The sequence below is a fragment of the Mobula birostris genome, chromosome 26 (genome assembly GCF_030028105.1).
Source record: "Mobula birostris isolate sMobBir1 chromosome 26, sMobBir1.hap1, whole genome shotgun sequence".
In the NCBI taxonomy this organism is placed as follows: domain Eukaryota; kingdom Metazoa; phylum Chordata; class Chondrichthyes; order Myliobatiformes; family Myliobatidae; genus Mobula; species Mobula birostris.
The window spans coordinates 10563372-10585713 of record NC_092395.1 but is presented as its reverse complement, the minus strand read 5'-3'; the positions used below and the strand labels follow the sequence as shown (position 1 = coordinate 10585713).

Here is a 22342-nt window from a genome sequence, read left to right as displayed (position 1 = left end):
TTTATCCCTATTTAGTTGAATTATAGGACTACAGTAGATGAATGATCATTTGCAAAATATTAGGTGGATCTTCAGTTATATATTTGTTGTATCCATTTTTAACACTTCATGAAATTGTATTGTGAAACTGGATCAGCAAATTTGTGGATGACACCAATATTGGGATTGGAGTGGAAAGCGAGGAAGACCATCAGAGCTTGCAGTGGGATCTGGACCAGCTGGAAAAATGGCAGATGAAAATTAGTGCAGACAAGTGTAAGGTTTTGCACTTCAGTTAGGACCAACCGGGGTAGGTCTTACACAGTGAGGGCACTGAGGAATGTTGTAGAATAAATGGATCTGGGAATACAGGTCCATAATTAATTGAAAATGGCATCACAGGTAGATAGGGTCATAAAGAAGCTTTTGGGACATTGGGCTTCATATATCAAAGTTTTGAGTACAGGAGATGGGATGTTATGTTGAAGTTGTATAAGACTAATTTGGAGTATTGTGTGCAGTTTTGGTCACCTACCTACAGGAAAAATGTAAACAAGGTTGAAAGAGTACAGAGAAGGTTTGCAAGGATGTTGCCAGGTCTGGAGTACCTGAATTATAAGGAAAAATTGAATAGGTTTGGACTTTATTCCTTAGAACATAGAAGCTTGAGAGGAGATTTGATAAAGATATACAAAATTATGAGGAGCATAGATAGGGTAAATGTAAGAGGGCTTTTTTCACTGAGATTGGGTGGGACTACAACCAGAGGTTGTGGGTTAATGGTGAAAGCTGAAAAGTTTAAGTGGAACTTCTTCACTCAGAGGGTCATGAGAGTGGGATGAGCTGCCAGCACAGGTGGTGCATGTGAGCTGGATTTCAGCGTTTAAGAGAAGTTTGAATAGGTACATGGATGGTAGGGGTATGGAGGGCTATGGTCTGGGTGCAGGTCGATGGGAGTGGGCAGTTTAAGTGGTTGGTACAGACAAGATGGGCCAAAGGGTCTGTTTCTGTGCTGTACTTTTCTATGATTCTATCAGATGGCTGAGTAATAACTGGTGAACTCTCTAAAGCTATATCCAGACCCTTTGTGTTAATGGTTTAAACTAAGTGTTTCTTTAATAATTATTGGTTAGTGTGTTCACTGCTGAGAAAATATGAGTGAAGAATAAACAGGATAGAGGCACCAGTAAGTGGCAACTCTTTGCATTCATCAAATATCCCCGTTCAGGACTACTACAGCTGAAATCCACAGTCACAGCCATGGGTACTTCAGTAAGCAGCAGCATTTTAAGACATTTAAAAAAATTATTGATACTCATATCTATAGATATCAGTGGAATAGACAATGAACCCATGAACACTACCTTTTTTTTGTTCACTTCGTGCACTACTTAATTTATTTTTTATATCTATTTTTATTGTAATGTATAGTGTTTTCTATTATTATGTATTGCAATGTAACCTCCCACAACACAATTTTCACAACATATCCCTGTGATATTAAACCTGATTCTGAGTTGTATTTATCGTACCAAAATTGAAATCGTAATATATTTATATGTCTAGTTGTTCAAGCATTCTATTCTGCCCAAGGACTTCATTTTTATCAATTGCTTTTCTTTTACAGCTCAGGGGAAACGAGCCTTTTGCACTTTTGGCTGAGCAGATTAATGTAAAATCTTACGTGTTGTATAAACCAAATATTGGAAAACAAACACAACTAGAAAGCTTTGATAACTTGCGAAGGAAATACAAAAGAGTGAGTATTATAATGACCAATGTGCCCTTTGTAGTGAAGCCTTCCTATTGATTTGCTGTGCCCAAATGCTGACATTTTGTGCTAAGTGGCAAAAACACCCATAGTCATCATTATAAGTTTGTACTGCAATATCCCGTAGTCTCAAAAACACAAGAGATTCTGCAGATGCTGAAAATCCAGAGTAACACATACAAAATGCTGGAGGAACTCAGCAGGTCGGGTGACATCTGTGAAGAGGAAAAAAAACCCTTCATCTTTTAGTCTCACTCCGCTTAAATACTATTTTGCTTTTTCTTCTTTCCAAAGTGGGTAATTTTCCTACATTATACTCCGTTTTCCAACTAACGGAAATTATAAATATTTGAGGCCCTGGCATTGATCCTAACAGCATTAAAGTTTATGGGGAAAAGGCAGGCCAATGGGGTTGAGAGGGAATGTAAGTCTGCCATGATGGAATAGCAGAGCAAACTTGATGGGCTGAATGGCCATTTCTGCTCCTCTGTCTTGTGGGCTTAATATGCTATTAACCCTTCTCACCTAGATCCATCTATCAACTGCCAGCTCTTGCTCTACCCCTTCCCTCTAGCTTTTATATTGGCTATTCTCCTCACTATCTTTGAATCCAGAGTTTATTTGTTTATTCTATTTAGAGGTACAGCACCAAATAGGCCTTTTCGGCCCACCAAGCCATGCTGCCTAGCAGCCCACCCATTCAACCCTAACCTAATCACAGGACAATTCTTGATTGGTCAAGGCATGAAAGGATACGGGAAGAAGGTAGGAGGTTGGAGCTGAGAGGAAAAATGGATTTGCCGTGATGAAATGGCGGAGCAGACTCGATGGGCCATATGGGCTAATCCTGCACCTATATCTTATGGTCTTAATTTACAATGACCAATTAATCTACCAACTGGTATGTCTTTGGACTGTGGAAGGAAACCGGAGCACCTGGAGGAAACCCACGTGCTCATGGAGGACATACAAATTCTCTACAGATGGTGCCAGGATTGAACTCCAAAGTCCAACACCCCGAGCTGTAATAGTATCCTAACCGCTACTACAGTGGGGCCCCAGTTAGTTGGAAGATGTAAGATGAAAGGTTGACTGTTCATTCCCCTCCGTAGATGCTGCTGCCAGTGTTGGTGTGTGTTGCTCCACGTTCCAGCATCTGCACTCTCTTGTGTGTCTGTTTATTTTGATTTTGCTGGAATTACTTTATAACTACTTTATGAGTCACATAATCATTTAAATGTCATATGTTAAGCATTACTTGCCATTCACTAGAATCAAATAGCCAAACATTTGTAGCCTCTCTTATATAGTATGGTGAAGCCCTCCAAATCAGACTTAATATTGAGTCAATGTTTATATCTATAATACAGTTTAAACTGCTGTGTTAATTTTCACTAAAATTGGATGCAATATTGAAAAAAATACTAGTGTGTATGCGTGAGAATTGATGCATATTGACAGAAAGAATGATTCAAGATTAACGTTATTTCCAGAACATGGGTGTAAACGAGAATGAATAATTGTTACTGTAGATCCAAAACAGTGATAAGATAAAGAACACAATAATAAAAAATGCAATAAATATAAGTACTTAGGATATCTTATATACATTGATTGTATATCCATAATTTGACACTGGGCACAGGAGTATCTGTACATAAGATGTCTCTGACAGAAAGTTTATATAGTGGTGGTGAAGAGGTGGGTTAGTGGGTGGAGGATGCTAATCAGCCTGTCATCTTGGGGAAAGTAACTGTTTTTGAGTCTCGTGGTTCTGGTGTGGATGCTACATAGCCTCCTCCCTGATGAGAGAGGGACAAACTGTCCTTGAGGAGGGTGGGTGGCATCCTTCATGGGGTGCCACACTAACACAGTGGTTAGCACAACGCTGTTGGCATCTTAGGGCGTCAGAGTTCACCTATAAGGAGTCTCTGTTCATCCTCCCTGTGAAATGCGTGGGATTCCCCTGGGCCCTGGGGTTTCCTCTCACAGTTCAAAGACGTACCAGGTAGGTTAATTAGTCTTGTAAGTTGTCCCATGATTAGATTGGGGATAAATCAAGTTTGTTGGGTGTTGCTGGGCAGTGTGGCTCGAAGGGCCAGAAGGTGCTATTCCATGCTGGATCTCTAAATAAATAAAAATGAAAATGATGTTACTGGCCCTTTTCCAACACCTTTCTGTATATGTGCCCTTGATGGCTGGTAGGCTGATGCTGGTGATGCATTATGCAGTTTTTACTACCTGTTGTGGAGCCTTCCTGTCCACTGCAGTGCAGAAAGTAGAGGTTTAATGGCATGGTTTTATTTGAGTGTGCAGGAGTAACAGGGTTTGTAAGAGTTGGAAGATTCTGAGAGAGGAGTTGAGATCTTAAGGACCATAACCAGAGAACAAAGTACCCAGAGGGAGGAAGTTGTATTGCCCTTTTTCTAAAACATTAGTTGGGTTACAATCAGTGTCACAATTAACTGTGATTTTTCAGGAAGAAGGTATAGATTTGAAATAAGGTGCAGACGGGATTTGTTAGAATGAGGGGTTGAGGGGGTTCAGACAGAATAAACTGGAGCAAAGGGTTTTAATAGAACAGAGTGGATTTGGAATAGGATAACGAGAGCAGTGATTCTGATTAGCAGATAGATGTTCACTGATCAAGGGACAATGATGTGAATTAAAGACATCCTGGAAGAATGAAGAAGAGTCGTCTCTCCCCTTACGAGAGAAAGCTTTATATACAGTAAATGATTATTAAGACCTGGATCTCACTGCCTGTAACATAGTAGAACCAAAGTAAACCAAGGTGATTTAGATAACTGATTCTTGAGGAAAGGAGGGTGAGAGTGAATAGATTACTCACCAGAAAACTAGCCATTGCAAATGGCTGCTTCTGCTTTAAGGATTCTGTAAGGAAATGTTATATCAGTTATTTTAAATGGTTAATTTCCACAGGCAGAATAGGAAATATTTTATTCTCAATATTGGCAGTTTGCTATTTTTGCAAAGATAAATTAAAAGCGTAATAAATGCAATTATACTGTTTCACATCAGACCACAAGACCTTACAGAGGGTAGTAATAAACACCAAGAGAATCACTAGGGATCTCCCTCACCCTCTATTTGTGACAATTACTGGGCGCATAGTATACAAAGGGTCAAAGCATTGTTGAGGATCCCTACCACCTGTCCTACAATCTCTTTGACCCATTCCCATCAGGACTAAGACTGCCATACTGGGTAGCAGCTTCTTCCCTCAGGCTGCGAGACTAATGAGAGGACTCATCACTAGGACGGCAAGCTGTTTACCTGTGCTGTGCACTTTGAATTATTATATTTTATTAACTCATTTGTGGTGATAATTTGTTTTATGTTTTGAGAGTGCACTGTGGTCCAGAGGAACATTGTTTCATTTGGTTGTGTATATGCATAGTCAGATAACAATAAACTTGAATTGTAGCTCTTTCCCAAAAGTGTGTAATATTTCATTTATTTATTTGTATTTATTGATTTTGTTTGTGTATTTTAGGTCAATCCAGAAGAGGCCAAAGAATTTTGGGAAAGCCTGTATAATTTTGCCTTCCAGAAATGCTGCCATTCAACTTTGTAAGGCTTTTTTTCATAGTCTGAAGATTGTGTTTAAATTGGTTTCACTTTTAGAATAAACTTATAGAAGCATTACAGCTCATTAGTACAACTGTGCAAGTGGATCACATCCTTCAGTCTGCACATCAGGGGAATATATTATGTTAAAACAATTGGAACCTTATTTTAAATAAAGAGAAATTATGGTGTGCAAAAAAGGATTATATTCATACAAACTTAGAAAAAGATTTTTAAAATTTCTTTGCCACTCAGACAGTCCTACATTGAGTTCCATACTGACTGGCAACTCCTGCAACGCTGATGGTACCAAACTGTATCGGTCTCTGCCGTTCCTTTGGGTTAATCAGATGCGTGGAGAGGGGGAGCTTGCTACATGGGCAGCAGCTTTCTCTCCATATCGTACTGCCCAGGCTCGTGTATCTAGACAGCTAGGACACAATATCCATGGTCAGCTCTGACCGACGGAGGGTTCACATTTGACTATATATAAAGTAGTTATACATTGAAGTAATTTAAAGTTTAGCTGTACAAATAGCAAATCATAAGGGGCTAAGTTGAGTTATGATGAAAGTTGTGACTATTCCCTGCCAGTTATTACTGTTGATTCTGGGTGTGAGTAGCTTTGCCTGCCAATGAGTAACTAGAAATCAAACCTACTCAGTACAGGTATTATAACAGTTAAGGTAATAGAAATTCACTCTTCAGGAATTTACAAAGGCATGGAATAAAAATTAACTGTCACATAATTAATATGGGTAAAAACTAGGAATAAATACAAAATGTATCTTGTTTCAACACGTTTTCTTGATCACACATTGATGTGGCTTCATATTACAGAAAATGGGCAGTTTTCTAGGATTGCAACCCCTCCCCCCCCCCAACCCAGTAATGCTGTATCACCTGTGATCTCTGAATATTGTGTGCCTGTTTCACCTTGTATCCAATTTGATGTAGAGGAGCACCATTCTGTGTTCAGCAACAGAGCCTCACTGATCCGTATTGTTAGATCTTTCTTGTCATTCAACTGAGTTCTGAATTAATTTTCTACATTAAAATAAGGCATGTAGAAATGTCCTGATGTTCAGGTTAGCCCTTGTGGCTTCATTAGGCAATGCTTCCTATCTCACCGCAGTTTAAATGGCCTTGAGAAACACATGCAAAATGTTGGAGGAACTCAGCACATCAGGCTGCATCTTTGGAGGGGAATAAACTGTTTATTTATTTCCATAGTTGCTACCTGACCTGCTGAATTCTTCCAGCATTTTGTGTGTTTTTCTTATGATTTCCAGCATCTATCCAATCTCCTCTGTTATATGACCTTGAATAGCCCACGATTTGTGATGGACCGTAATTATTTATGTGCCATTTGGCAGCAACAGAATGGGAAGGCAAGTACAACAACATGGGACTTAAGTAAATATTGACATGTCCTCCTGCATTTTCCAGGAATAGGAAGTGTAAGATAGTGCAACAGGGGAAGGAGTGTTTTCAAGGCATGCGGCTACGTCATTACTACATGTTGTGTGGAGCTCTATTACGGGTTTGGAACAAAGTTGGAAACATTATGTCTGATGTTACAAATTCCAGTCACTTACAAATTGTTCGTCTCAAAACCAAGGAGCAAAAAAAGCAAGTTGGTAAGTAAAGGTTTTATTTTTCCCATATAGATCTTTTTTAAGAGCCGTTCTGTGAAGAAAATTTTTCTTTAACCTGTCCCTAGGTGGAGCTGTTGAATTTTACACTCGTAATAAATTCTATCCTCAGAACAAATTTGTGCATTTTCTCAATGCATCACTGTCTTTATACCAATGAAGCTTAAAATATCATTCTAAAATTGTTACTTTAATGTATGGCAAATATTTTTGATAACTTTTGAAATATTTAATTGTTAGTTATTTTGTCTACATTAAAATCAAATATATAGAAATGTTTTGATCTTCAAGTCAGCCCTTGTAGGTTCATAAGACACAGCTCCATATCTCAACACGTTTTATATGGTCTTGAACAACATCTACAGGAAACATTATATACTGCGTACCTTTAATGAGTCAGTTTTATTTCGAACAAGCCCTTGATAGGCCACTCCCAGCATCCAACCATATTAGACACATTCATTTCCATGATGGATGTCAGTGAACCATTTGGAAATCACCTCACCTTTTATCAATGCCAGTCCACAAATGGCCAGACTTTTGAACCCATGACATTTTAGCTTATTAATCCATTATACAAAAGGAAGAGAACTGCACACCTTTAATACTGCTGTAGAGAGCACATAGTAATGGAGCACTTGGGAACCAGAATTCTTAAGAAATTTGAGGAGAAATATTGAAACTTGCATACAGTTTGTGGGATAGACTTAAGTAAGTCTATTTAAGATTTACTTTAGATCTAAAGAAGATCTTAAAATCTACTTTAAGATCTTAGTAGATCTTAAAGCAACGTACATGTAAAGTATGATCAGAGGCATGGATAGAGTGGATAGCCAAAAGACTTTTATCCCCAGGGTGAAAGTGGCTAACATAAGGGGGTATAATTTCAAGGTGATTGGAGGAAAGTATCAGGTAATGTCAGAGATGATTTTTTTTTAATTCAAAGAGTGGCAAGTGTGTGAATCAAGCTGCCAGGGGTGGTGGTAGAGGCAGATACATTAGGAACATTTAAGAGACTCTTTCACAGGCACATGGACGAAAGTAAAATGCAGGTCTGTGAGCAGGAAGTCAGCATCTATGGAAGTGAATAAATAGTCGACATTTCAGGCGGACACCCTTCATCAGGATTTGTGTATGTGTGACCTCTGCTGTGACAGCTTCTCTAATTTGGGCAAACTTTCTGGCTATTTTTACAGGTATAAAGATTCCTGAAGCCTGTGTCTACAATGTCATTGAAGAGCTAAAGAAAATGGATTTTGCAGTAAAGAAAAAGCAGGAGGAGAGCAGACTGGCAAGCCAAGTACTGCAGATGTATCAGAATGAACCAGCAGACAGTTTAGCTCCAACACAGTCCTTTAACAGCGGTGGTCAAATCTTACCAGATACTTTTGACCCTGTCCGCGTTTTACAGGAGTTATTAGGGTTTGATTACGGTCAATACGGAGAACAGGAACAGATGCCAACTCAAGATAGACAAAGCGTTATTCAGTATGGGCAACCATCACATATCTGGGAAGCTGGCTGAATAGCAAGAGCCCAGCATGCTGCTATGCTAAAGTGCCTGTCGCCAGTCAAAACCCTACGTATCCTATTGACGTGCAGGCTGAAAATTGACTATGTCATAGATTTTCCCTTCAGTGATACTGCCTACAGAAAGACCACAACTGGGACACAAATGCATTCTTCAATCATGTGAGCCTTGAAGGTACATCTCTTCAACCTTTGAATTTTTGACATGACATTATCAAGAGCTGACATGTTTCTTCACTTCTCGTCCCCTCCTGCGCGTTGGTACTGTTTGTTGCACTTGCTCGATGGCATGTGTCCAAGGGATGAGTCCTCAGCAGGGAATTTGCACAGTTAAAAATCTATGAGAAGGGAGAATCGTACAAAAACTAACAGATAATAAGGGATTCAGTGGTTGAAAATAAAGTTTGTCCCAACCCAGTGAAAAGGAAAGGCGGCCTTCCCAGCACTTGCCGTTTGGGAAGTGCCTGGAAAAGCTGTATTTCTGAGGAACAGTACCATTTTCTCTGCTGTCAAATAACTGCTGTTCTGCACATCTTTTACATAACACTTTTCTAAGGGGCTTAAATAAGCACTTAACAGCAGTGTAATTAGTGAGTTATTCATGTAGTATTATGCTTTAACAAAGTACAACATTGCAATGTACAACTATATGACTGTAAATATAAACTCCATTATCTTTTACAAAGATCACAAAAGGTTTTATACCACAATTAGTCTGGAAACTGGTGGTATTTTTCATATCACCACATTTATCATAAAGATTGTAAATTTTGTTTCTAAATTATATATTTTAAGCATGTAATATAAATATATGTTGTGGAAGTCAGCAAGGCATGATAAATATCTCAAAGTTATGGACTCTCCCTGACCTGTAGATATTAGTCATATCACTTGCTGACTCTGACATAAGATGTTCAGCTGTAATGAAACAACTATGCAATAGCTTACAGAAAGTGCTGGTTAAAGTCTTGTTATATGCTTACATATGTTCCCCTTGAAATACTTACTTTAATGTCAAGAAATCAGTCTTGTGTAGACCCACTCCAGATGAATGGAAGTTTACAGCCCATAGATGTGCTTTTGGGATTTGCAAGATTATAGTGGGTTTGTATTCTGTATCTTACTCCAAGTGGGACAAATTAACTTATGGTGAGAGACGGCTTTTTGATTGAAAATTAAATTGTCAAGAATCTGAGTTCTAGCAGAATGGGGAATCTTTTAACTTGTTTTTACTTCTCTTCAAATTAGAGCAAGATTTTATGTTATTTAATTTACTTATTTTATCTATTGCATCCTTTTTATCAAACAGCTCTTGGCTGTACTGTCTTGATCAGAGAAATGCCATAGAAAGTTCTTTGTTATCTTTCTCTCCTCACTGGCAGTGCCATCATAGAGCTTATCAGATGTTTTAAATTCACAGACTCTAAGATGGAAGATTTTTTTTAATATAAGATGAAATCTGTTGCTCAGGTTATTGTATCAGTATTGGTATTGTAAACCTACCAATCCATTTGGAGTGACCCAAAGACTAGTTTTATGAAAGTCAGGTACCTTGCCTCATATAAAAAGTTCCTTCACTGTTCAGCCATTCAAAACTAAGGAGTAATCATCGGGAGGAAGAAGCATTTCTCGACATTAGTAATTCTTGTGTTGACTTAAATCAAACACTTAAAGCACTTGCTCAGGTACAGTGAAATTATGATCTAGTAGGTATGGACTGGAAGGACATAAACTCAAAATTGTAGATTTAAATCCATCTGACACAACATTAGCACCATAGCTGCCTACAGTTTTTCAGTTAAACTGACATTTTGTACACGAAATACTCTACAAATGGAACTCAAACCTGTGTTACATAATTCAAACTATATGGTAAAAATGCAAGGATTACAGTGAAACAATTGATCCAACTCGCTCCTCTTTGATTACTCCAGAGTTTTAATGGATGTAAATTCAGGCAAACAGAAACTTTTTCTTTGAAGCATATTAAACACATCATGGTAGTAGTACTGTTTAAGAAAGACTTGGATGTTGGATGAGACCAAAACCATTTGCGGATGGGATATCCAGAGTGAATAGTGATCCTTAACTGTCAACCAACAAAAGTGACAAATGTGAACCCCTTGTTTCACTATGCGGGAGAGTTGTGTGTCATAGCTCTTCTCCTGTCAACAACATCTATTACACATAACTTAATAATTGGAAGTAATGTTGCTTGGTCAAGAAAAGCTCATTAGACAAGTTGATTAGAAGATGAACCATCAAGTTAGATTTGGTTGTATTTGTCCGTAGTTAATACTAAGTTCACTATTTAATGGATCAAAAACATCTGACCTATTTAATAAATTATAAGCATAAAGCCCAGAACATCATTGCCAGCATCCTGAATGCTTCAATGCACTTTGAAGCTTGACATTAGTCAGTCAACAGCCAACATACCTGCTCACATCTGCATTTTAACATACAGAAAGGAACATCTAATACAGGTGATGTGTGCATGACAGGATCAAGATGGTGAAAGAGGGAAGATGTATGTAATGTTTTCTGACTAGAAGCACCCAACATTAAAAGTTCCATTAGGTAATTGTTGACTAATTTTTAAAAAATATCAGGGACTGCTGTAAAGCTTAAAAACTGCTTTAATCTGCCATTAGAATTTTGGATGCACTAGATTATTAGAATCCAGAGAATATTGTTATTGTGGCCTCACATTACTACTCTCATTGAGTACTCTAACTAAGATAGGACACATACCAAAGTATTCACCATCTTTTAAATTACCTGCTATAAAATCTCTTTGCCTCAGGAACTGATCCAATGGCTCTTTTCTATCTTTTTTTTTATCAGGGTTGTCTGCATGAATTGAGATTCATGTTGCTTTTTGTTCGTTAAACAGTAGATTTTGACTTTTTTACATAAATTATTTTGTTAACCGATATGGTTCTATTGATTGTAGCTATTGTATATGCTGTGGGTATCTGTAAACAATGCAAGCACTTTTGCCTACTTACAACTTACTGGGTTGTCTTTGTTTTCTATTTGTATTTATAAATGTAGGAAATGAAGCAGTATATATGTAAAAATATCAAAATGTGCCTTAAACTAATTATTCTTAATTTTCTACTTTCAAGGAAGGAATATAGTAGCATGCTTTCATTTTTATGATAAATAATAAAAACTACAATTATCTTTTTTTACAACTTGCAGTTCACTGTCTCCAAATATGTGCTTGTTGGCAATAACTTTTCTGTAATGTTTTAAAAGAATGTCTACCAGATATATAACAGTTGCTTTTCTAGTACCAGTACCTTGCCAAATCCCACAAGACAGTTGCACTACACATCTATGTAACCAAACTAAACGTCCTCATTTTTAAAAAAATGGTATTACTGTATAGCATAAAATAAAATTTCTATAAAGATTTGTTATGTCACTGATTGCTTCAAGGGTAAACTTTTGAATATAGCAGTGAATGGAGTGAATGAGATTTCACATTACTTTTACCCCTTTAAGTTGTTCTACTTGCATCTTTTCCAGTTGATGTGTGAGTGATTTCCTACACTCCGCCAATTTTATGTTCTTTGTTTTCCTTTCCACTTGCTGGTGCCATTGAGCTAATTTAGTTCTGGGCGCAATCCAATCTTGGGAGAAATGGGTTACATTTGAACAAAACACAAAACAGATAAGGAATAAAATCTGGTATTGTGTGAAGCATCCACTGACAGCTACTAAGAAGGACATTTGGGGCAGCGTGGTTAGCGCAAAGCTTTACACTACCAGCGACCCAGGTTCATTTCCCGTCACTGTAAGGAGTTTATATGTTCTCCACGTGACCACGTCGGTTTCCTCCCACAGTCCAAAGACTTGCTGATTGGTCAATTGGTCACTGTAAAGGCTAAGATTAAATTGGGGGGCTGCTGGGCTCAAAAGGCCAGAAAGGCCTGTTCCACACTGTATCTCAATAAATAAATTCAAGGCATTTCTGTCCTTGAAAACCAAGTTAGGACAAAGTAACAGAGACTAATAATTTGCGATGGTGGTGTAGCAATTAACATGAAGCTATTACAGCTCAGGGCATCAGAGTTCAATTCTGGTGCCGTCTGTATGGAGTTTATAACGTTCTCCCTGTGACCACATGGGTTTCCTCCTGATCCTTTGGTTTCCTCCCACAGTCCAAAAATGTACCAGTTAGTAGGTTAATTGGTCATTGTAAATTGTCCTGTGATTAGGTTAGTGTTATATAGGTGGGTTGCTGGGCAGTGTTGCTCGTTGGACTGGAAGGGGCTGTTCTGTGATGTAAATAAATAAATATTCTGTGTATAAGTACCTCCAAGGGAAAATAGAGACACTATTTTAAACAAAGGAATTTGTTGATTTAAAGCAGTATGTTCATATACAAATAATTTAATGCATTATCCATCTTCAAGTTAAGTTCTTCCCATTATCATTATGAGAACAGGATGAGCAAGCTCGGGCTTCTCTCTTTGGAGAGGAGGAGGAGCTGACTTGACAATGTAGACAGCATGTGAGTTTTTCCTAAGGCTGAAATGGCTAATATCATCATTTTAAGGTGATTGGAGAAAAGTATAGGGGGGTGGAATGTCAAAGGTTAGTTTTTTTACAGAGAGAATGGCAAATGTGTGGGACTCACTGCCGGGTCAGGGGTAGAAGCTGATACAGTACATTAGGGATAGTTAAGAGAATCTTAGATACATGTATGGACTATAGAAAAATGGAGGGCTATGTGGCAGGTAAGGGTTAGATTGATCTTAGAGTAGGCTAAAAGGTGGGCACAGCATTATAAGCCAAAAGGCCTGTATTGTGCTATAATGTTCTACGTTCTAACCCAACCTAATGGGAGGAGAAGATGGCAGCGCCTGCGTGCGCAGCCCTCCGGTGAAAAATGATATCGTATCTGTTAAATAGGGGCCGTGGACAATTCTGATTTGATGGAGAATGGACGTGAAAGCACAGAGGAACATCTGGAGAAATTTCTGAAACGCCCATTCGCTGCTGTTGTTACTGTGTGGTCGGGAATCTTTTGGAGGCTAGGCCTCAAAATCCCCGGCCTTGCCTGCTTTTGGCGACCGAGAAGGAGGTCGAATCGTTGGGACAGAGATGGCGCTCAGTACTCGGTGTCAGAGAGCTGATCAGAGCTCGAAGTTTTCGGTTGACTCAGAGTCGGATTGTGGTTGGCATAGCAGGGAGAGTTTTTCTTCCTTCTCCCATCTGCGTGAGATGTGGGATATTTGAGAAACTTTGAACTTTACTGTGCTCACGGACTTCTTCAAGTTATGGTATTGTTACACTGTTTGTAACTATATGTTATAATTATGTGGTTTTGTCAGTTTTTTCAGTCTTGGTTTGTCCTGTGTTTTGTGATATCACACCAGAGGAAATAATGTATCGTTTCTTAATGCATGCATTACTAAATGACAATAAAAGAGGACTGCGTGTCTTCATAATCATCATAATCTATTTTTGCAAGTGATCAACAGGTAAAATATCAGAGAAAGACCAGTAGCAGATCCAAGTCTGAATTGTTAATTCAGGACAAAATAATAGAAATTAATAATTTATGATGGTAGTGTAGCAATTAGCATGAAGCTATTACGGCTCATGAGAAAACCTTCAAGAACTACGAATAGTGCTTGTGTTATGGACGCAAAACAATCTTCCCTCTTAATGCAAATGAGAAACACATACATGCACATTCTAAAGTAAGATTGTGAAACTGCTAAGATAGAAGGCATTATGCAGTAGATAAAGTGAGTGACAGTTTTCCTTAAATAACTGGATATATTACCCAGTCACCTTGAATCCCAAAACACAGTATTGCTTCTTACCTTTATCTACTCTACCAATGATGAAGCAAGTGAGGAAATGACAGCACTATCATCTGATTGGTACCACAGCCACTAATGATCTAACATTCACTGGATATTGTAAAAATGTCTATTTGTACATATTATAAATGAGAAGTGATTACACGTGACATGGCAGTAATATTGTTGTTATTCCTCTCCGCGCCTTGTGGTACATCGGACAGCAACCTTGCCATTTCTTTAGCATTTTTGTCTCTTTTTTAACGAGGCCGAGCTGCTAACTCGACGCTCAACCCAGCACGGCTGCAATGCGTGCAAGGAGCTGGCTGGATTCGGACCCAGGACCACTTGCCTCAAAGTCTGCTGTGGACACCACTATAGCACCAGCCAGCTACCTGTGTATATGCACGTACTGGTAAACTACAAGTAAGCAATGGGTGGTTTTCTTTTCCCTGGTAAATGTTGAAAAATTATTTATCTGCTCTCAAAATTAATAATGTTCTCAATACTACATACAACATTGCATTCTACACAGGAGCAATCTTTATATTTATGGAGTGCAGATGTGTGGGGGATATTAGACAATTCAAGGGGCAACTTAGAGTTAACTATTGTAATATGGGTCCAGAGAATGACTGAACAAGTACATTGTTATATGCCTACCCTTTTGTTAAAATTTGCAAAGATTTGGGTATTGTTGGTGATGTCAGTAGTCACTGCCCATCCCTAATTCTCCTTGAGAAGATGACATGGACTGTCGCAATGAACCAAATGCTGAAGGAGCTCAGTGGGTTAGGCAGCAGCTATGGAGGGAAGTGGACAATGGGCAATTCAGTCCAGGCAAAGGATCTCAACCCAGAATGTTGACTGCCTACTTCCCTCCCAATGCTGCCTGACCCGCTGTGTCCTCCATCCTTTAAATTTTGCTCTAGATCTCAGCACCTACCTACAGTCTCTTGTGTCTGTCTTAATGAACGATTGCATTCCTTCTGGTGAAGGTTTGGCCTCAGGGTTGTAGGCAAAGAATTCCGGTATATAAAGCCAACAATGAAGGATTAGCGACATATTTCTGAGTCACGATGATGTGTAGGTTGAAGGCAAAATACACAGGTGTTCCCCTGAAGCTTCTACCTTTGTCCCTCATGGTGGTAGCAAGCCACTAGTCACAGGTTTGGGGAGTGTTACTGGAGAAGTCTGGGAAAGTGACTGCAGACCATTTTGTGGCTAGTGCACAATGCGACCATTTTGTTTCTGTGTTAGAGCGAATGAATGTTTCAGGAGTGGGTGAGGCACCAATCACGCCTTAATGGAATGAGACTTTTGTAGCAGAGTTGTCCACTCTGAACTCTTCCAGGCAATTAGAGAGTGTTCTATCATGCTCCTGACTGGTGATGTTTTAATGGTGAAGCAACCTTGGTTACTAATCAGAGGATACCCAACCAGTGACCTACTCTTCTTGTCGAGGTATTTACGTGTCTGGTCTCAGTGAGTTCCTGGTCAATGGTGACTCTCAGATTGATGTTGGGGTACAGCAAAAGTGGTGCCATTGAATGCGAAGACTGAAAGACAGTGTTGGCTATGGGTATTGATCAGCCCTCTTGTAGCATGAACGGTACTTGTCACATATCAGCCTGCATGTTGCCCAGCATGGTCTACTTAATGTGGCGAGGAATTGTGAAATGGGATTGAACATTGGGTAGAGATCTGAAAACATGGCAGAAAGGTCATTGAAGCAGCTGAAGGATATTTTGCCAAGGACAATGCACTGGTGTTCTGCTGTGGTAACGTCCCATCTGTAGAGTGCTTTCTCTCTGCCTGTTGACTCCAAGTTTCACCAAGGCACCACTCAACTACTGTTACAATGTCAAGGGCACTCACCTCACCTCTTAGATACACCTTCAGACTAAAGCTGTTAAATATTAAAGATCGCATACAGCAAAACAGTGAAATACATCATTTAGCATCAATGACCAACACTGTCCGAGGATTATGCTGGTCGAAGTCTGCAAGTGTTGCCACACTTCGGTTCCAGTTGTGACAGGGTCTGGAGCAGTGATCCTAGTGAAACCTAACTGGGCAGCAGTAACTATTATTGGTAAGTACTGCTGATCAGTGTTATCAATTAACCCTTGTGCTGATTGAAGAGTAATGAGCTGATTTGGATTTCTCCTTCCTCTTTGTGAACAGAACAGTCCTGGGGAAATTATTATTATATTACCTAGAGATGTCAGTATTGTAACTCTACTGGAACAGATTGGCTAAAGATCTCACGGAGAAGCCATCTGTTCATCTCTGGCTGAACATGCCTTAGCAACGCACACAGAACGCTGGAGAAACTCAGCAGGGCAGGCATCATCTATGGAAATTGACATTTTGGGCCGAAACCATTCTTCAGGACTGGAAAAGAATGGGGAAGATGCCAAAATAGAAAGGTGGGGGGAGGGGAAGGAGGGCAAACTGGATGGTGATAAGAAAAGCCAGGTAGGCATGAAAGGCCAAAGGGCTGGCAAGAAAGGAATCTGATAGGAGAGGAGAGTAGACCATAGAAGAAAGGGGAGGAGGAGGAGGAGGAGGAACCCAGGGTGGATGAGAAGAGAGGCCAGAGTAGGGAATAGAATAAGAGGGGAAGTGGGGGGGGGGGGGGAGGGAATTGATATTCATGCCATCAAGTTGGCAACTACCCAGACGGAATATACGGTATTGCTTCTTCATCCTGAGGGTGGCCTCATTGTGACACAAGAGGGGGGCCATAGACCAAAATGTTGGAATGGGAATCGGAATCAGAATTAAAACGTTTGGCCACCGCAGAACAGGACAGGTCTCACTAGAGAAGACCACATCGGGAGCACTGGGCACAGTAGATGACCCCAGCAGATTCGCAGGTGAAGTGTTGCCTCACCTGGAAGGACTGTTTGGGGCCCTGAGTGGTAGTGAATGGGCAGGTGTATCACTTTGGCAGCTTGCAGGGTAAGTACCAAGCGGGAGGTTAGTGGGGAGGTACAAATAGACAAGGGAATCATAGAGGGGGTGATCCCTGGTGGGAAGGGGGGGGGGTAAAGATATGTTTGGTGGTAGGATCCCTGTGGAGATGGTGAAAGTTGCAGAGAATTATATCTTTGGATATGGAGGCTCATGAAATGATAGGTAAGGACAAGAAGAACTTCATCACTATTAACGCGGTGAGCTGTTGGGGTGAGTGCGGATGTTGGGGAAATGGAGATGTGGGGGAGGGCAGCATCAACTGCGGAGGAAGGGAAACCCCTTTAAAAGAGGACATCTCCGAATATGCTTCAGCCATTTAACCGTGCGCGCTGAGCTCAGCCATCAATGGCTGATCTTGGAGCCGCTTTATTACGCGCTGGGATTCACGAGATGTGAAAGGAGGGTACGAGCTCGATCTGACCTGTTGGTAGTGATATCACTTGCTTGTCTATTGCAATCTATTCAGCAGCCTGTATGGAAACTGCACCTGACTGTCTTGTCACTCTTCCTCTTCTGGTCTGCCCTCTGCACTCATGAAACCTGTGAGGGGAGGGTGAGAGGCAAACTTGTCTGTGACGGGAGGGTGAGAGGCAAACTAAGCCATGTGACTAAAGCTTAGGGTGGTGTACGTTTCCGCGGTTCCCTCTCACCTGGTCTCATCTATCACCTGCTAGCTTGTCCTCCTTCCCCCACCGCCCCTTCCCTGATGAACGGTCTGGCCTTGGGTCGATCTTTGTCAGTTTATTCCCCTCTCTCAGAGCTGGCCGACTTGCAGAGTTTCTCCAGCATTTTGTGCGTGTCGCTCGTGGATGCCGACTTTTGACCTGCTCGATGATTAGCACATCTGTAGTGGCACACCACAGAATGGAGAATATCTCCACGATGCAGACAGGACTGTAGGGCGATTATCTTTACCACTGCTATCACTTCTGTAGCAATACAGCGCGGAGTCGGCCCTTGCAGTCACACACACGCAGTAACCCCGATCACCAACTAACCTCCTCGATAGGGCTTTGGACTGTGGGAGGAAACCGGAGAACCCGCACGCATTCCAGGGGAGGACGAACAGAGACTCCTTACAGAACTCAAACACACCGAGCTGTAACAGCGTCGTGCCAACCACCATACTGCCATGGTGCCCTTGGATCGATTATAAGACCATAAGATATAGGGGCAGAAGTAGGCCATTCGGCCCGTCGAGTCTGCTCCGTCATTCAATCATGAGCTGATCCAATTCTTCCAGTCATCCCCACTCCCCTGCTTTCACCCCATACCCTTTGATGCCTTGGCCAATCAAGAACCTTTCTATCTCTGCCTTAAATACACTCAAAGACTTGGCCTCCACAGCCGCTCGTGGCAATAAATTCCAGATTTATCACCCTCTGATTAAAGTAATTTCTCCGCATCTCTGTTCCAAATGGACGTCCATCAATCCTGAAGTTGTGCTCTCTTGTCCTAGACTCCCCTACCATGGGAAATAACTTTGCCACCTCTAATCTGTTCAGGCCTTTTAACATTCTGAATGTTTCTATGAGATTCTACACCCCCCCCCCACCCCGCCATTCTCCTGCACTCCAGGGAATACAGCCCAAGAGCTGCCAGACTTTCCTCATATGGCAACCCTTTCATTCCAGGAATCACTCTCATGAATCTTCTCTGAACCCTCTCCAATGTCCGTACATCCTTTCTAAAATAAGGAACCCAAAACTGCACACAATACTCCAAGCGTGATCTTGCCAGTGCTTTATAGAGCCTCAACATCACATCCCTGCTCTTATATTTTGTACCTCTAGAAATGAATGCCAACATTGCATTCACCTTCTGCACCACAGACTCAACCTGGAGGTTAACCTTTAGGGTGTCCTGCACAACTACTCCCAAGTCCCTTTGCATCTCTGCATTTTGAATTCTCTCCCCATCTAAATAGTATGCCCATTTATTTCTTCCACCAAAGTGCATGACCATACACTTTCCAACATTGTATTTCATTTGCCACTTCTTTGCCCATTTCCCATTCCCCTAAACTATCTAAGTCTTTCTGCAGGTTCCCTGTTTCCTCAACACTACTCACTCCTCCACCTATCTTTTTGTATCATCAGCAAATTTAGCCGCAAATCCATTAATCCCATAGTCCAGATCATTGACATACATGGTAAAAACCAGCAGTCCCAACACCGACCCCTGTGGAACTCCACTGGTAACCAGCAGCCAACCAGAATAGGATCCCTTTATTCCCACTCTCTGTTTTCTGCCAATCAGCCAATGTTCCACCCACGCTAGTAATTTTCCTGTAATTCCACAAGCTCTTATCTTGCTACGCAGCCTCATGTGCGGCACTTTGTGAAGGCCTTCTGAAATTCCAAGTATACCACATCTACTACATCTCCTTTGTCCACCCTGCTTGTAATTTCCTCAAAATTGCAGTAGGTTAGCCAGGCAGAATTTTCTTTCAGGCTTATGGATCAGCTGCAGTATCTGTAGTACAACTGTAGTATCCAGTTTTATCAGCTCCAGGCAGCCTGGCACAGTTAATCCCCTTTGTTGGCTTGTTCACTCACCCCCTATAACAGTCCCTTGTCTAACAATCACAACCTTCAGGATTCAAGCTCCTTAGTCATGGTCGTACTTACCAGGTCACCTTGCTGTGCCTGTTTGGGATGCCTATGGCACCACCACTTGGCCATCTAGTTTCATTGCTTGCAGATAAACAGTTAAACCATTACTATCATTATTACCTTGACTGGCCACTAGAGGGCCACGAGTAACAAGCCAGGTCTGGTGTCCCACAACACAAGGATGACAATTTCCTTCCATGAAGGCAGTGTTATGTGAAGTTTCTGCAGCAGGCATTGTTACCAAAGTTAGTTCCTCTCTCTTCCTGCTTCACCCACCCCCTCCCAAAAAAAAGTAAAATGCAGGCTATTAATCTGAATGCAGAATATTGTGTTCAGTTTTGGTCACCTCGAACAGCACAGTTCATATCTTTAGAGAGGGTGTAGAGGAGATTTACCAGGATGCTGTCTGGATTAGAGCATGTCTTATGAGGAAAGGTTGAGCAGGATAGGGCTTTTCTCTTTGGAGTGAAGGAGGATTAGAGGTGTACAAGGAATTAAGCATAAAATGGCCTATACTGTGTTGTTCGATGTTCTAAAACACCATCCAGGATGTTTCCTGGCAGAAATCCACACACACACATCCTCCAAGTTTCATTGCATTGTGCTCACAATGTAGCCTCCAGGACATTGGTGAGATCAAGTGCGGACAGGCACCTGTACTGTCAAGGATAGCCATCCGGAGCTTCCAGATACTGTACATGTTTTATCAACTCCCCCTTCCCAACCTGAACTGCCAGCTTCAGCCTTTTCCACTGCCAGCCAAATGCAGACTAGCACAATGGTATCTCACCCTGCCTGGGCCGTCCACAGCCCAAAGGTATGGGTACTGAACTTTCCACTCTCAGGCAACGTGCACCTTCTGCTCATCTCTCCCCCTTCTTTCCAAAGCCATCCTCCCACATCCCCCCAACCTGGCACACTGCAGTTTCCTGCTCCTCCATCTGGTTCCTCTCATCACCTTTCATAAGGTATCAGTTGCCCAGAGTCTGCAGCTCTCTGTTGATGCCACTGATCAGCTTAGTGTGACTAGACAGATACTTTATTGATCCCAAAGGAAATTACAGTGTCACAGTAGCATTACAAGTGCACAAATCTAAATATTAGAAAGAATAAAAAAAATAAAAGTTACCACAAAGTCAAACGGGGGGGGGGGGGAGGGGGGAGGAGTCATCACTTCCCCAGCTGTAGATTGACTCATTATAGAGCCTAATGGCTAAGGGTCATATAGCTCTAAGGTTGTCTTAGTTTATTACTAAAAGTGCTCCTCTGTTCAGCCAAGGTGGCATGCAGGAGAGTGAGAAACATTGTCCAGAAATGCCAGGAATTTCTGTGGGGTCCTTTGTTCTACCACAGCCTCCAGTGTATCCAGTTTGACTCTTATAACAGAGTCAGCTTTTCTTATCATTTTATTGAGCCTGTTGGCATCACCCATGTTGATGCCATTGGCCCAACACACCACCACATAGAAGATTGTACTGGCAACAACAGACTGGTAGAACATGTGAAGGAGAGGCCTGCACACTCCAGAGGACCTCAGGAAGTAGAGGCGACTCTGGCCCTCCTTGTATACAGCCCATATGCACAAAGTCTACATACTATCCAAGCTCCCACCACATCTCTCCCCTTCTGGTACTGGCTATCTCCCCTCTAAAGTCAATTCTGGTGCAGGATCTTGACCTGAAACATTGTCTCCAGATGCTGCTCAGCCCAATTTCCTGCAACACGTTGTTTTTAGCTTCAGATTCCAGCAATCTGACTCTACACAGAACAGTGACATCTAAACCTAGACAAGTCAGGGCCCTGAAGACAGGTCTTGGCCCGAAATGTCGGCGGTTTATTCACTTCCGTAGATGCTGCCTGACCTGCTTGAGGTCCTCCATTTTGTGTAGTTTGTGTTGCTTTGGATTTCCAGCATCTGCAGAACTTCTCACGTTTAAGATAAACAATCCAACAACGTCTGGTCACACATGTAGTGGAGGATTAAACTGGTAGTCACCAACATACACATGAACACGGTGAATTTTGTGTACATCGGGTGCGTAAGGTGGATGTCAAAACGTTTGCTGCAACTCCATAGCAAGAGGAAGCATACAAGTCCAGCCAGTCTCACCAGCTGTATAAATGGAAGAGCCTTGGAGAATAGTGGATCTGATTACACGAAGACAAGGGAAATACACTAACAAAAAAAAAGTGGATCTCATTTTAATTACTCCAGAACCCCAGTAAATATCAAGTACACGTGGGAACAGATTTAGGATTCAAGGATCACAGGAGGGGATATCAGTAAGATTTGAAGAGATGCAGGAAAGGGATTAGAGTTCAGAGGAAGGGTAAGTGTAAAATAAGCAAAGTATTTTGAAATGTGGTCAAGACAGTGAACATTCACCTCAAAGA

General features: G+C 41.2%; 1 protein-coding gene across 6 annotated transcripts in view; it reads left to right on the top strand.

Moving 5' to 3' along the window:
- sbno2b (strawberry notch homolog 2b) overlaps positions 1-11947 on the top strand; it is a 171947-nt gene extending 160000 nt beyond the window's left edge. For all 6 annotated transcript variants that reach the window (XM_072244367.1, XM_072244370.1, XM_072244366.1 and 3 more), the window contains 4 exons: positions 1607-1738; positions 5268-5344; positions 6791-6981; positions 8193-11947. In XM_072244367.1, coding sequence (XP_072100468.1) covers positions 1607-1738; positions 5268-5344; positions 6791-6981; positions 8193-8521 — 729 coding nt within the window. In that variant the 3' untranslated portion in view covers positions 8522-11947. The remainder of the gene's footprint in view (positions 1-1606; positions 1739-5267; positions 5345-6790; positions 6982-8192) is intronic.
- The last annotated feature ends 10395 nt before the right edge of the window (positions 11948-22342 follow it).